We start from the raw sequence: 16,207 nt of genomic DNA, 5'->3' as shown, positions 1-16,207 counted from the left end.
CTTCTGTAAGAAACCTTATTTTAGATGAGGTCCAGGAGCCCCCCCCCACCCCCCCTCTTGTTTGATATCGGGCTGTCTTTGCCTCTTCCAAACTGTATGTGATATTGTAACAACCCCCTATTAATATTTCATTCCATTTCCTCCACACCTCATTCCTATCAGTGATGTCATCACACAGGATTTACATATATTCCCCCCGTAGCCCTTCTTATCTGTATGATCTATTCTATTCCACAAAGTCATATGTGTGTGTGTATATGTATATAATCCCTCTATCTTGCTATAGCGGCTTCTGGCATTAGTATATATGGACTTATAAAATATGTATGTATATGTATATAATAGTGTATATCTGTTTCCTCCTGATTGATCTTTCCTCCCCCCTCCCATCCTAATCTTCCTTATACATAGTTCTCTTTGTATTATATCTTCCCCTCTTATAAAGCAATGGCCCACACACCAGCCCCTTGTTGAAACACCCTTCACACTTTTTCCCAATCTCTCCCACAATAAATCCCCCCCCCCCCTCCATTGAGATACTGGCCATCCCTACTGTTGGTCCTGTAGCGATCCTTACTCGTTCTCCCCATCTCTCGTGCTGACTCTCTAGGGTGACACATGGAAACATATACTACAATGTGAGGTCCTAAGCCTGAGTTTACACTCTGAGGCTCCATGCACACTCCATCCACAAATGGCAACCATGGGCTACCTGCAGAGAATGGCAGCTAGCTCAAAGCCCCCATAGAGGTGGATCATGCACAGACTGCACCGGAAAGGATGGGGCAGATCCTATTGCTGCCCGGATTTGTGGCACAGCCGCTCAGTGAGCAGCGCTCACCCCCTCCTTCTCCACCTGGATTGCGGCTCACAGCACACGTTGGCTCACAAGGACGTCAGCATGGAGCCTTACATAAATACCTGTCATGTGTCTTTTCTGTGGTTCACCACAATGCGGACACAACAAATAGAGAATCGTTATTTTTCTCCACTCACTCAGATATTGCAGACACCACATCGCTGATCTCTGGGATCCTGTACTTTCATGTCTCACATCACACATGAATGTCTTTCCTTGGTCCTTCATTGTAGGGGTGTAACTCATGGTGCTGGTGAGGTGGCAGAGGCCGGACTGGTCAGGTAGGACATCACTGATGATAGACTCCAGTATCTTTCCATCTTCAGTAGACCATGTGACCTCTACAGGTGGCGGGTAAAATGAATGGATCTTAGAGGACAACTTCATCATCTCCCCTGTATAGATCTTGTCCTGTGCCAACTTTATAGGATCCATTACAGGAACAGCTAAGGGAACATCACACAGAGGAATCAGCAGGATATCATCACACAGAGGAATCAGGCAGGATATCATCACACAGAAGAATCAGCAGATATCATCACACAGAGGAATCAGCAGGATATCATCACACAGAGGAATCAGCAGATATCATCACACAGAGGAATCAGCAGGATATCATCACACAGAGGAATCAGCAGGATAACATCACACAGAGGAATCAGCAGGATATCATCACACAGAGGAATCAGGCAGATATCATCACACAGAGGAATCAGGCAGGATATCATCACACAGAGGAATCAGCAGGATATCATCACACAGAGGAATCAGCAGGATATCATCACACAGAAGAATCAGCAGATATCATCACACAGAGGAATCAGGCAGATATCATCACACAGAGGAATCAGCAGATATCATCACACAGAGGAATCAGCAGGATATCATCACACAGAGGAATCAGGCAGAATATCATCACACAGAGGAATCAGGCAGAATATCATCACACAGAGGAATCAGCAGATATCATCACACAGAGGAATCAGGCAGGATATCATCACACAGAGGAATCAGGCAGAATATCATCACACAGAGGAATCAGGCAGAATATCATCACACAGAGGAATCAGGCAGAATATCATCACACAGAGGAATCAGGCAGAATATCATCACACAGAGGAATCAGGCAGAATATCATCACACAGAGGAATCAGGCAGAATATCATCACACAGAGGAATCAGCAGATATCATCACACAGAGGAATCAGGCAGGATATCATCACACAGAGGAATCAGGCAGGATATCATCACACAGAGGAATCAGGCAGAATATCATCACACAGAGGAATCAGCAGATATCATCACACAGAGGAATCAGGCAGAATATCATCACACAGAGGAATCAGGCAGGATATCATCACACAGAGGAATCAGGCAGATATCATCACACAGAGGAATCAGCAGATATCATCACACAGAGGAATCAGCAGATATCACACAGAGGAATCAGGCAGGATATCATCACAGAGGAATCAGCAGATATCATCACACAGAGGAATCAGCAGATATCATCACACAGAGGAATCAGGCAGAATATCATCACACAGAGGAATCAGGCAGAATATCATCACACAGGGGAATCAGGCAGATATCATCACACAGAGGAATCAGCAGATATCATCACACAGGGGAATCAGGCAGGATATCATCACACAGAGGAATCAGCAGATATCATCACACAGGGGAATCAGGCAGATATCATCACACAGGGGAATCAGGCAGATATCATCACACAGAGGAATCAGCAGATATCATCACACAGGGGAATCAGGCAGATATCATCACACAGAGGAATCAGCAGATATCATCACACAGAGGAATCAGCAGATATCATCACACAGGGGAATCAGGCAGATATCATCACACAGAGGAATCAGCAGATATCATCACACAGAGGAATCAGGCAGGATATCATCACACAGAGGAATCAGCAGATATCATCACACAGGGGAATCAGGCAGATATCATCACACAGGGGAATCAGGCAGATATCATCACACAGAGGAATCAGCAGATATCATCACACAGGGGAATCAGGCAGATATCATCACACAGAGGAATCAGCAGATATCATCACACAGGGGAATCAGGCAGATATCATCACACAGAGGAATCAGCAGATATCATCACACAGAGGAATCAGCAGATATCATCACACAGGGGAATCAGGCAGATATCATCACACAGAGGAATCAGCAGATATCACACAGAGGAATCAGCAGATATCATCACACAGAGGAATCAGGCAGGATATCATCACACAGAGGAATCAGCAGGATATCATCACACAGAGGAATCAGCAGGATATCATCACACAGAGTTATCAGGCAGGATATCATCACACAGAGGAATCAGCATGATATCATCACACAGAGGGATCAGCAGGATATCATCACACAGGGGAATCAGGCAGATATCATCACACAGAGGAATCAGCAGATATCATCACACAGGGGAATCAGGCAGATATCATCACACAGAGGAATCAGCAGGATATCATCACACAGGGGAATCAGCAGGATATCATCACACAGGGGAATAAGCAGGATATCATCACACAGAGGAATCAGCAGGATAACATCACACAGAGGAATCAGCAGGATAACATCACACAGAGGAATCAGCAGAATATCATCACACAGAAGAATTAGGCAGATATCATCACACAGAGGAATCAGCAGAATATCATCACACAGAGGAATCAGGCAGGATATCATCACACAGAGGAATCAGGCAGGAAATCATCACACAGGGCAATCAGCAGGATATCATCACACAGAGGAATCAGCAGAATATCATCACACAGAAGAATTAGGCAGATATCATCACACAGAGGAATCAGCAGAATATCATCACACAGAGGAATCAGGCAGGATATCATCACACAGAGGAATCAGGCAGGATATCATCACACAGGGGAATCAGCAGGATATCATCACACAGGGGAATCAGCAGGATATCATCACACAGAGGAATCAGCAGGATAACATCACACAGAGGAATCAGCAGGATAACATCACACAGAGGAATCAGCAGAATATCATCACACAGAAGAATTAGGCAGAATATCATCACACAGAGGAATCAGCAGAATATCATCACACAGAGGAATCAACAGGATATCATCACACAGAGGAATCATGCAGAATATCATCACACAGAGGAATCATGCAGAATATCATCACACAGAGGAATCAGCAGGATATCATCACACAGAGGAATCAGGCAGAATAACATCACACAGAGGAATCAGGCAGGATATCATCACACAGAGGAATCAGCAGGATATCATCACACAGGAATCAGACAGAATATCATCACACGGAGGAATCAGGCAGGATATCATCACACAGAGTAATCAGCAGGATATCATCATCATCCAAAGGAATCATCAGAATGTCATCACACAGGGGAATCATGCAGAATATCATCACACAGAGGAATCAGCAGAATATCATCACACAGGAATCAGGCAGAATATCATCACACAGAGGAATCAACAGGATATCATCACACAGAGGAATCATGCAGAATATCATCACACAGAGGAATCATGCAGAATATCATCACACAGAGGAATCAGGCAGGATATCATCACACAGGAATCAGGCAGAATATCATCACACAGAGGAATCAACAGGATATCATCACACAGAGGAATCATGCAGAATATCATCACACAGAGGAATCATGCAGAATATCATCACACAGAGGAATCAGGCAGGATATCATCACACAGAGGAATCAGGCAGGATATCATCACATAGGAATCAGGCAGAATATCATCACACAGAGGAATCAACAGGATATCATCACACAGAGGAATCATGCAGAATATCATCACACAGAGGAATCATGCAGAATATCATCACACAGAGGAATCAGCAGGATATCATCACACAGAGGAATCAGGCAGAATAACATCACACAGAGGAATCAGGCAGGATATCATCACACAGAGGAATCAGCAGGATATCATCACACAGGAATCAGACAGAATATCATCACACGGAGGAATCAGGCAGGATATCATCACACAGAGGAATCAGCAGAATATCATCATCATCCAAAGGAATCATCAGAATGTCATCACACAGGGGAATCATGCAGAATATCATCACACAGAGGAATCAGCAGAATATTATCATCATCCAAAGGAATCATCAGAATGTCATCACACAGAGGAATCAGGCAGAATATCATCACACAGAGGAATCGGGCAGAATATCATCACACAGAGGAATCAGTAGGATATCATCACACAGAGGAATCATGCAGAATATCATCACACAGAGGAATCATGCAGAATATCATCACACAGAGGAATCAGCAGGATATCACACAGTGGAATCAGGCAGAATAACATCACACAGAGAAATCAGACAGGATATCATCAAACAGAGGAATCAGCAGAATATCATCACACAGAGGAATCAGACAGAATATCATCACACAGAGGAATCAGCAGAATATCATCACACAGAGGAATCAGGCAGGATATCATCACACAGAGGAATCAGGCAGGAAATCATCACACAGGGGAATCAGCAGGATATCATCACACAGAGGAATCAGCAGAATATCATCACACAGAAGAATTAGGCAGATATCATCACACAGAGGAATCAGCAGAATATCATCACACAGAGGAATCAGGCAGGATATCATCACACAGAGGAATCAGGCAGGATATCATCACACAGGGGAATCAGCAGGATATCATCACACAGAGGAATCAGCAGGATATCATCACACAGAGGAATCAGGCAGGATATCATCACACAGGAATCAGGCAGAATATCACACAGAGGAATCAACAGGATATCATCACACAGAGGAATCATGCAGAATATCATCACACAGAGGAATCATGCAGAATATCATCACACAGAGGAATCAGGCAGGATATCATCACACAGAGGAATCAGGCAGGATATCATCACACAGGAATCAGGCAGAATATCATCACACAGAGGAATCAACAGGATATCATCACACAGAGGAATCATGCAGAATATCATCACACAGAGGAATCATGCAGAATATCATCACACAGAGGAATCAGCAGGATATCATCACACAGAGGAATCAGGCAGAATAACATCACACAGAGGAATCAGGCAGGATATCATCACACAGAGGAATCAGCAGGATATCATCACACAGAGTAATCAGCAGGATATCATCATCATCCAAAGGAATCATCAGAATGTCATCACACAGGGGAATCATGCAGAATATCATCACACAGAGGAATCAGCAGAATATCATCATCATCCAAAGGAATCATCAGAATGTCATCACACAGAGGAATCAGGCAGAATATCATCACACAGAGGAATCGGGCAGAATATCATCACACAGAGGAATCAGTAGGATATCATCACACAGAGGAATCATGCAGAATATCATCACACAGAGGAATCATGCAGAATATCATCACACAGAGGAATCAGCAGGATATCACACAGTGGAATCAGGCAGAATAACATCACACAGAGGAATCAGACAGGATATCATCAAACAGAGGAATCAGCAGATATCATCACACAGAGGAATCAGCAGATATCATCACACAGGGGAATCAGACAGATATCATCACACAGAGGAATCAGCAGATATCATCACACAGAGGAATCAGGCAGGATATCATCACACAGAGGAATCAGCAGATATCATCACACAGGGGAATCAGGCAGATATCATCACACAGGGGAATCAGGCAGATATCATCACACAGAGGAATCAGCAGATATATTCACACAGGGGAATCAGGCAGATATCATCACACAGAGGAATCAGCAGATATCATCACACAGAGGAATCAGCAGATATCATCACACAGGGGAATCAGGCAGATATCATCACACAGAGGAATCAGCAGATATCATCACACAGAGGAATCAGCAGATATCATCACACAGGGGAATCAGGCAGATATCATCACACAGAGGAATCAGCAGATATCACACAGAGGAATCAGCAGATATCATCACACAGAGGAATCAGGCAGGATATCATCACACAGAGGAATCAGCAGGATATCATCACACAGAGGAATCAGCAGGATATCATCACACAGAGTTATCAGGCAGGATATCATCACACAGAGGAATCAGCATGATATCATCACACAGAGGGATCAGCAGGATATCATCACACAGGGGAATCAGGCAGATATCATCACACAGAGGAATCAGCAGATATCATCACACAGGGGAATCAGGCAGATATCATCACACAGAGGAATCAGCAGGATATCATCACACAGGGGAATCAGCAGGATATCATCACACAGGGGAATCAGCAGGATATCATCACACAGAGGAATCAGCAGGATAACATCACACAGAGGAATCAGCAGGATAACATCACACAGAGGAATCAGCAGAATATCATCACACAGAAGAATTAGGCAGATATCATCACACAGAGGAATCAGCAGAATATCATCACACAGAGGAATCAGGCAGGATATCATCACACAGAGGAATCAGGCAGGAAATCATCACACAGGGGAATCAGCAGGATATCATCACACAGAGGAATCAGCAGAATATCATCACACAGAAGAATTAGGCAGATATCATCACACAGAGGAATCAGCAGAATATCATCACACAGAGGAATCAGGCAGGATATCATCACACAGAGGAATCAGGCAGGATATCATCACACAGGGGAATCAGCAGGATATCATCACACAGGGGAATCAGCAGGATATCATCACACAGAGAAATCAGCAGGATAACATCACACAGAGGAATCAGCAGAATATCATCACACAGAAGAATTAGGCAGATATCATCACACAGAGGAATCAGCAGGATATCATCACACAGAGGAATCAGCAGAATATCATCACACAGAGGAATCAACAGGATATCATCACACAGAGGAATCATGCAGAATATCATCACACAGAGGAATCATGCAGAATATCATCACACAGAGGAATCAGCAGGATATCATCACACAGAGGAATCAGGCAGAATAACATCACACAGAGGAATCAGGCAGGATATCATCACACAGAGGAATCAGCAGGATATCATCACACCGGAATCAGACAGAATATCATCACACGGAGGAATCAGGCAGGATATCATCACACAGAGTAATCAGCAGGATATCATCATCATCCAAAGGAATCATCAGAATGTCATCACACAGGGGAATCATGCAGAATATCATCACACAGAGGAATCAGCAGAATATCATCACACAGGAATCAGGCAGAATATCATCACACAGAGGAATCAACAGGATATCATCACACAGAGGAATCATGCAGAATATCATCACACAGAGGAATCATGCAGAATATCATCACACAGAGGAATCAGGCAGGATATCATCACACAGGAATCAGGCAGAATATCATCACACAGAGGAATCAACAGGATATCATCACACAGAGGAATCATGCAGAATATCATCACACAGAGGAATCATGCAGAATATCATCACACAGAGGAATCAGGCAGGATATCATCACACAGAGGAATCAGGCAGGATATCATCACACAGGAATCAGGCAGAATATCATCACACAGAGGAATCAACAGGATATCATCACACAGAGGAATCATGCAGAATATCATCACACAGAGGAATCATGCAGAATATCATCACACAGAGGAATCAGCAGGATATCATCACACAGAGGAATCAGGCAGAATAACATCACACAGAGGAATCAGGCAGGATATCATCACACAGAGGAATCAGCAGGATATCATCACACAGGAATCAGACAGAATATCATCACACGGAGGAATCAGGCAGGATATCATCACACAGAGTAATCAGCAGGATATCATCATCATCCAAAGGAATCATCAGAATGTCATCACACAGAGGAATCATGCAGAATATCATCACACAGAGGAATCAGCAGGATATCACACAGTGGAATCAGGCAGAATAACATCACACAGAGGAATCAGACAGGATATCATCAAACAGAGGAATCAGCAGAATATCATCACACAGAGGAATCAGACAGAATATCATCACACAGAGGAATCAGCAGAATATCATCACACAGAGGAATCAGGCAGGATATCATCACACAGAGGAATCAGGCAGGAAATCATCACACAGGGGAATCAGCAGGATATCATCACACAGAGGAATCAGGCAGAATATCATCACACAGAAAAATTAGGCAGATATCATCACACAGAGGAATCAGCAGAATATCATCACACAGAGGAATCAGGCAGGTTATCATCACACAGAGGAATCAGGCAGGATATCATCACATAGGGGAATCAGCAGGATATCATCACACAGGGGAATCAGCAGGATATCATCACACAGAGGAATCAGCAGGATAACATCACACAGAGGAATCAGCAGGATAACATCACACAGAGGAATCAGCAGAATATCATCACACAGAAGAATTAGGCAGATATCATCACACAGAGGAATCAGCAGGATATCATCACACAGAGGAATCAGCAGAATATCATCACACAGAGGAATCAACAGGATATCATCACACAGAGGAATCATGCAGAATATCATCACACAGAGGAATCATGCAGAATATCATCACACAGAGGAATCAGCAGGATATCATCACACAGAGGAATCAGGCAGGATATCATCACACAGGAATCAGGCAGAATATCACACAGAGGAATCAACAGGATATCATCACACAGAGGAATCATGCAGAATATCATCACACAGAGGAATCATGCAGAATATCATCACACAGAGGAATCAGGCAGGATATCATCACACAGAGGAATCAGGCAGGATATCATCACACAGGAATCAGGCAGAATATCATCACACAGAGGAATCAACAGGATATCATCACACAGAGGAATCATGCAGAATATCATCACACAGAGGAATCATGCAGAATATCATCACACAGAGGAATCAGCAGGATATCATCACACAGAGGAATCAGGCAGGATATCATCACACAGAGGAATCAGGCAGGATATCATCACACAGAGGAATCAGCAGGATATCATCACACAGGAATCAGACAGAATATCATCACACGGAGGAATCAGGCAGGATATCATCACACAGAGTAATCAGCAGGATATCATCATCATCCAAAGGAATCATCAGAATGTCATCACACAGGGGAATCATGCAGAATATCATCACACAGAGGAATCAGCAGAATATCATCATCATCCAAAGGAATCATCAGAATGTCATCACACAGAGGAATCAGGCAGAATATCATCACACAGAGGAATCGGGCAGAATATCATCACACAGAGGAATCAGTAGGATATCATCACACAGAGGAATCATGCAGAATATCATCACACAGAGGAATCATGCAGAATATCATCACACAGAGGAATCAGCAGGATATCACACAGTGGAATCAGGCAGAATAACATCACACAGAGGAATCAGGCAGGATATCATCACACAGAGGAATCAGACAGGATATCATCAAACAGAGGAATCAGCAGAATATCATCACACAGAGGAATCAGGCAGGATATCATCAAACAGAGGAATCAGCAGAATATCATCACACAGAGGAATCAGGCAGGATATCATCACACAGAGGAATCAGACAGAATATCATCACACAGAGGAGTCAGGCAGAATATCATCACACGGAGGAATCAGGCAGAATATCATCACACAGAGGAATCAACAGAATATCATCACACAGAGGAATCAGGCAGAATAACATCACACAGGAATCAGGCAGGATGTCCTCACATCCTTTATCCTAATGTCCTTTTACCCCATGTACCTCTCTCTTCCCATGTAATGTCCTGTTACCTCCTGTACCTCTCTCTTCCCCTGTAATGTCCTGTTACCCCCTGTACCTCTCTCTTCCCCTGTAATGTCCTGTTACCCCCTGTACCTTTCTCTTCCCATGTAATGTCCTGTTACCCCCTGTACCTCTCTCTTCCCCTGTAGTGTACTGTTACCCCCTGTACCTCTCTCTTCCCCTGTAATGTCCTGTTACCCCTGTGCCTCTCTCTTCCCCTGTAATGTCCTGTTACCCCCTGTACCTCTCTCTTCCCCTGTAATGTCCTGTTACCCCCTGTACCTCTCTCTTCCCCTGTAATGTCCTGTTACCTCCTGTACCTCTCTCTTCCCCTGTAATGTCCTGTTACCCCCTGTACCTTTCTCTTCCCATGTAATGTCCTGTTACCCCCTGTACCTCTCTCTTCCCCTGTAGTGTACTGTTACCCCCTGTACCTCTCTCTCCCCCTGTAATGTCCTGTTACCCCCTGTACCTCTCTCTTCCCCTGTAATGTCCTGTTACCCCCTGTACCTCTCTCTTCCCCTGTAATGTCCTGTTACCTCCTGTACCTCTCTCTTCCTCTGTAATGTCCTGTTACCCCCTGTACCTCTCTCTTCCTCTGTAATGTCCTGTTACCCCCTGTACCTCTCTCTTCCTCTGTAAAGTCCTGTTACCTCCTGTACCTCTCTCTTCCCCTGTAATGTCCTGTTACCTCCTGTACCTCTCTCTTCCCCTGTAATGTCCTGTTACCCCCTGTACCTCTCTCTTCCCCTGTAATGTCCTGTTACCCCCTGTACCTCTCTCTTCCCATGTAATGTCCTGTTACCCCCTGTAACTCTCTCTTCCCATGTAATGTCCTGTTACCCCCTGTACCTCTCTCTTCCCCTGTAATGTCCTGTTACCCCCTATACCTCTCTTTTCCCCTGTAATGTCCTGTTACCCTCTGTACCTCTCTCTTCCCATGTAACGTCCTGTTACCCCCTGTACCTCTCTCTTACTCTGTAATGTCCTGTTACCCCCCTGTACCTCTCTCTTCCCCTGTAACGTCCTGTTACCCACTGTACCTCTCTCTTACTCTGTAATGTCCTGTTACCCCCCTGTACCTCTCTCTTCCCATGTAACGTCCTGTTACCCCCTGTACCTCTCTCTTCCCCTGTAATGTCCTGTTACCCCCTGTACCTCTCTCTTCCCCTGTAATGTCCTGTTACCCCCTGTACCTCTCTCTTCCCCTGTAATGTCCTGTTACCCCCTGTACCTCTCTCTTCCCCTGTAATGTCCTGTTACCCCCTGTACCTCTCTCTTCCTCTGTAATGTCCTGTTACCCCCTGTACCTCTCTCTTCCCCTGTAATGTCCTGTTACCCCCTGTACCTCTCTCTTCCCCTGTAATGTCCTGTTACCCCCTGTACCTCTCTCTTCCCCTGTAATGTCCTGTTACCCCCTGTACCTCTCTCTTCCCATGTAATGTCCTGTTACCCCCTGTACCTCTCTCTTCCCATGTAATGTCCTGTTACTCCCTGTACCTCTCTCTTCCCCTGTAATGTCCTGTTACCCCCCTGTACCTCTCTCTTCCCCTGTAATGTCCTGTTACCTCCTGTACCTCTCTCTTCCCCTGTAATGTCCTGTTACCCCCTGTACCTCTCTCTTCCCCTGTAATGTCCTGTTACCCCCTATACCTCTCTCTTCCCCTGTAATGTCCTGTTACCCTCTGTACCTCTCTCTTCCTATGTAACGTCCTGTTACCCCCTGTACCTCTCTCTTCCCCTGTAATGTCCTGTTACCCCCTGTACCTCTCTCTTCCCCTGTAATGTCCTGTTACCCCCTGTACCTCTCTCTTCCCCTGTAATGTCCTGTTACCTCCTGTACCTCTCTCTTCCCCTGTAATGTCCTGTTACTCCCTGTACCTCTCTCTTACTCTGTAATGTCCTGTTACCCCCCTGTACCTCTCTCTTCCCATGTAACGTCCTGTTACCCACTGTACCTCTCTCTTACTCTGTAATGTCCTGTTACCCCCCTGTACCTCTCTCTTCCCATGTAACGTCCTGTTACCCCCTGTACCTCTCTCTTCCCCTGTAATGTCCTGTTACCCCCTGTACCTCTCTCTTCCCCTGTAATGTCCTGTTACCCCCTGTACCTCTCTCTTCCCCTGTAATGTCCTGTTACCCCCTGTACCTCTCTCTTCCCCTGTAATGTCCTGTTACCCCCTGTACCTCTCTCTTCCCCTGTAATGTCCTGTTACCCCCTGTACCTCTCTCTTCCCCTGTAATGTCCTGTTACCCCCTGTACCTCTCTCTTCCCCTGTAATCTCCTGTTACCCCCTGTACCTCTCTCTTCCCCTGTAATGTCCTGTTACCCCCTGTACCTCTCTCTTCCTCTGTAATGTCCTGTTACCTCCTGTACCTCTCTTCCTCTGTAATGTCCTGTTACCTCCTGTACCTCTCTCTTCCTCTGTAATGTCCTGTTACCTCCTGTACCTCTCTCTTCCCCTGTAATGTCCTGTTACCTCCTGTACCTCTCTCTTCCCCTGTAATGTCCTGTTACCTCCTGTACCTCTCTCTTCCCCTGTAATGTCCTGTTACCTCCTTTACCTCTCTCTTCCCCTGTAATGTCCTGTTACCTCCTGTACCTCTCTCTTCCCCTGTAATGTCCTGTTACCTCCTGTACCTCTCTCTTCCTCTGTAATGTCCTGTTACCCCCTGTACCTCTCTCTTCCCCTGTAATGTCCTGTTACCCCCTGCACCTCTCTCTTCCCCTGTAATGTCCTGTTACCCCCTGTACCTCTCTCTTCCCCTGTAATGTCCTGTTACCCCCTGTACCTCTCTCTTCCCCTGTAATGTCCTGTTACCCCCTGTACCTCTCTCTTCCCCTGTAATGTCCTGTTACCCCCTGTACCTCTCTCTTCCCCTGTAATGTCCTGTTACTCCCTGTACCTCTCTCTTCCCCTGTAATGTCCCGTTACCTCCTGTACCTCTCTCTTCCCCTGTAATGTCCTGTTACCCCCTGTACCTCTCTCTTCCCCTGTAATGTCCTGTTACCTCCTGTACCTTTCTCTTCCCCTGTAATGCCCTGTTACCTCCTGTACCTCTCTTCCCCTGTAATGTCCTGTTACCTCCTGTACCTCTCTCTTCCCCTGTAATGTCCTGTTACCTCCTGTACCTCTCTCTTCCCCTGTAATGTCCTGTTACCCCCTGTACCTCTCTCTTCCTCTGTAATGTCCTGTTACCCCCTGTACCTCTCTCTTCCCCTGTAATGTCCTGTTACCTCCTGTACCTCTCTCTTCCCATGTAATGTCCTGTTACCCCTGTACCTCTCTCTTCCTCTATAATGTCCTGTTACCCCTGTACCTCTCTCTTTCTCTTTAATGTCCTGTTACCTCCTGTACCTCTCTCTTCCCCTGTAATGTCCTGTTACCTCCTGTACCTCTCTCTTCCCCTGTAATGTCCTGTTACCCCCTGTACCTCTCTCTTCCCCTGTAATGCCCTGTTACCCCCTGTACCTCTCCCTTCCCCTGTAATGTCCTGTTACCCCCCCCCTGTACCTCTCTCTTCCCCTGTAATGTCCTGTTACCCCCTGTACCTCTCTCTTCCCCTGTAATGTCCTGTTACCCCCTGTACCTCTCTCTTCCCCTGTAATGTCCTGTTACCTCCTGTACCTCTCTCTTCCCCTGTAATGTCCTGTTACCCCCTGTACCTCTCTCTTCCCCTGTAATGTCCTGTTACCCCTGTACCTCTCTCTTCCCCTGTAATGCCCTGTTACCCCCTGTACCTCTCTCTTCCCCTGTAATGTCCTGTTACCCCCTGTACCTCTCTCTTCCTCTGTAATGTACTGTTACCTCCTGTACCTCTCTCTCCCCCTGTAATGTCCTGTTACCCCCTGTACCTCTCTCTTCCCCTGTAATGTCCTGTTACCCCCTGTACCTCTCTCTTCCCCTGTAATGTCCTGTTACCCCCTGTACCTCTCTCTTCCCCTGTAATGTCCTGTTACCCCCTGTACCTCTCTCTTCCCCTGTAATGTCCTGTTACCCCCTGTACCTCTCTCTTCCCATGTAATGTCCTGTTACCCTCCCTGTACCTCTCTCTTCCTCTGTAATGTCCTGTTACCTCCTGTACCTCTCTCTTCCTCTGTAATGTCTTGTTACCCTCCCTGTACCTCTCTCTTCCTCTGTAATGTCCTGTTACCTCCTGTACCTCTCTCTTCCCCTGTAATGTCCTGTTACCCTCCCTGTACCTCTCTCTTCCTCTGTAATGTCCTGTTACCTCCTGTACCTCTCTCTTCCTCTGTAATGTCCTGTTACCTCCTGTACCTCTCTCTTCCCCTGTAATGTCCTGTTACCTCCTGTACCTCTCTCTTCCCCTGTAATGTCCTGTTACCCCCTGTACCTCTCTCTTCCCCTGTAATGTCCTGTTACCCCCTGTACCTCTCTCTTCCCCTGTAATCTCCTGTTACCCCCTGTACCTCTCTCTTCCCCTGTAATGTCCTGTTACCCCCTGTACCTCTCTCTTCCTCTGTAATGTCCTGTTACCTCCTGTACCTCTCTTCCTCTGTAATGTCCTGTTACCTCCTGTACCTCTCTCTTCCTCTGTAATGTCCTGTTACCTCCTGTACCTCTCTCTTCCCCTGTAATGTCCTGTTACCTCCTGTACCTCTCTCTTCCCCTGTAATGTCCTGTTACCTCCTGTACCTCTCTCTTCCCCTGTAATGTCCTGTTACCTCCTTTACCTCTCTCTTCCCCTGTAATGTCCTGTTACCTCCTGTACCTCTCTCTTCCCCTGTAATGTCCTGTTACCCCCTGTACCTCTCTCTTCCCCTGTAATGTCCTGTTACTCCCTGTACCTCTCTCTTCCCCTGTAATGTCCTGTTACCCCCTGTACCTCTCTCTTCCCCTGTAATGTCCTGTTACTCCCTGTACCTCTCTCTTCCCCTGTAATGTCCCGTTACCTCCTGTACCTCTCTCTTCCCCTGTAATGTCCTGTTACCCCCTGTACCTCTCTCTTCCCCTGTAATGTCCTGTTACCTCCTGTACCTTTCTCTTCCCCTGTAATGCCCTGTTACCTCCTGTACCTCTCTTCCCCTGTAATGTCCTGTTACCTCCTGTACCTCTCTCTTCCCCTGTAATGTCCTGTTACCTCCTGTACCTCTCTCTTCCCCTGTAATGTCCTGTTACCCCCTGTACCTCTCTCTTCCTCTGTAATGTCCTGTTACCCCCTGTACCTCTCTCTTCCCCTGTAATGTCCTGTTACCTCCTGTACCTCTGTCTTCCCCTGTAATGTCCTGTTACCTCCTGTACCTCTCTCTTCCCCTGTAATGTCCTGTTACCCCCTGTACCTCTCTCTTTCCCTGTAATGTCCTGTTACCCCCTGTACCTCTCTCTTCCCCTGTAATGTCCTGTTACCCCCCTGTACCTCTCTCTTCCCCTGTAATGTCCTGTTACCCCCTGTACCTCTCTCTTCCCCTGTAATGTCCTGTTACCCCCTGTACCTCTCTCTTCCCATGTAATGTCCTGTTACCCCTGTACCTCTCTCTTCCTCTATAATGTGCTGTTACCCCTGTACCTCTCTCTTTCTCTGTAATGTCCTGTTACCTCCTGTACCTCTCT

At 46.0% G+C, this 16,207-nt stretch overlaps 1 protein-coding gene across 2 annotated transcripts in view; it reads right to left on the bottom strand.

Moving 5' to 3' along the window:
- Positions 1–822: 822 nt before the first annotated feature.
- LOC140106910 (uncharacterized) overlaps positions 823–16,207 on the bottom strand; it is a 175,681-nt gene continuing 160,296 nt past the window's right edge. The window contains exon 8 of one of the 2 annotated variants that reach the window (XM_072131549.1): positions 823–1,305. In XM_072131549.1, the coding sequence (XP_071987650.1) occupies positions 869–1,305 (437 nt within the window). In that variant the 3' untranslated portion in view covers positions 823–868. The remainder of the gene's footprint in view (positions 1,306–16,207) is intronic. The other variant, XM_072131550.1, reaches the window with a different exon arrangement.

The sequence above is a fragment of the Engystomops pustulosus genome, unplaced genomic scaffold (assembly GCF_040894005.1).
Source record: "Engystomops pustulosus unplaced genomic scaffold, aEngPut4.maternal MAT_SCAFFOLD_87, whole genome shotgun sequence".
Taxonomy (NCBI): Eukaryota; Metazoa; Chordata; class Amphibia; order Anura; family Leptodactylidae; genus Engystomops; species Engystomops pustulosus.
Note: the sequence above shows the minus strand (reverse complement) of the source record. Positions and strands in the feature narration are given on the sequence as shown.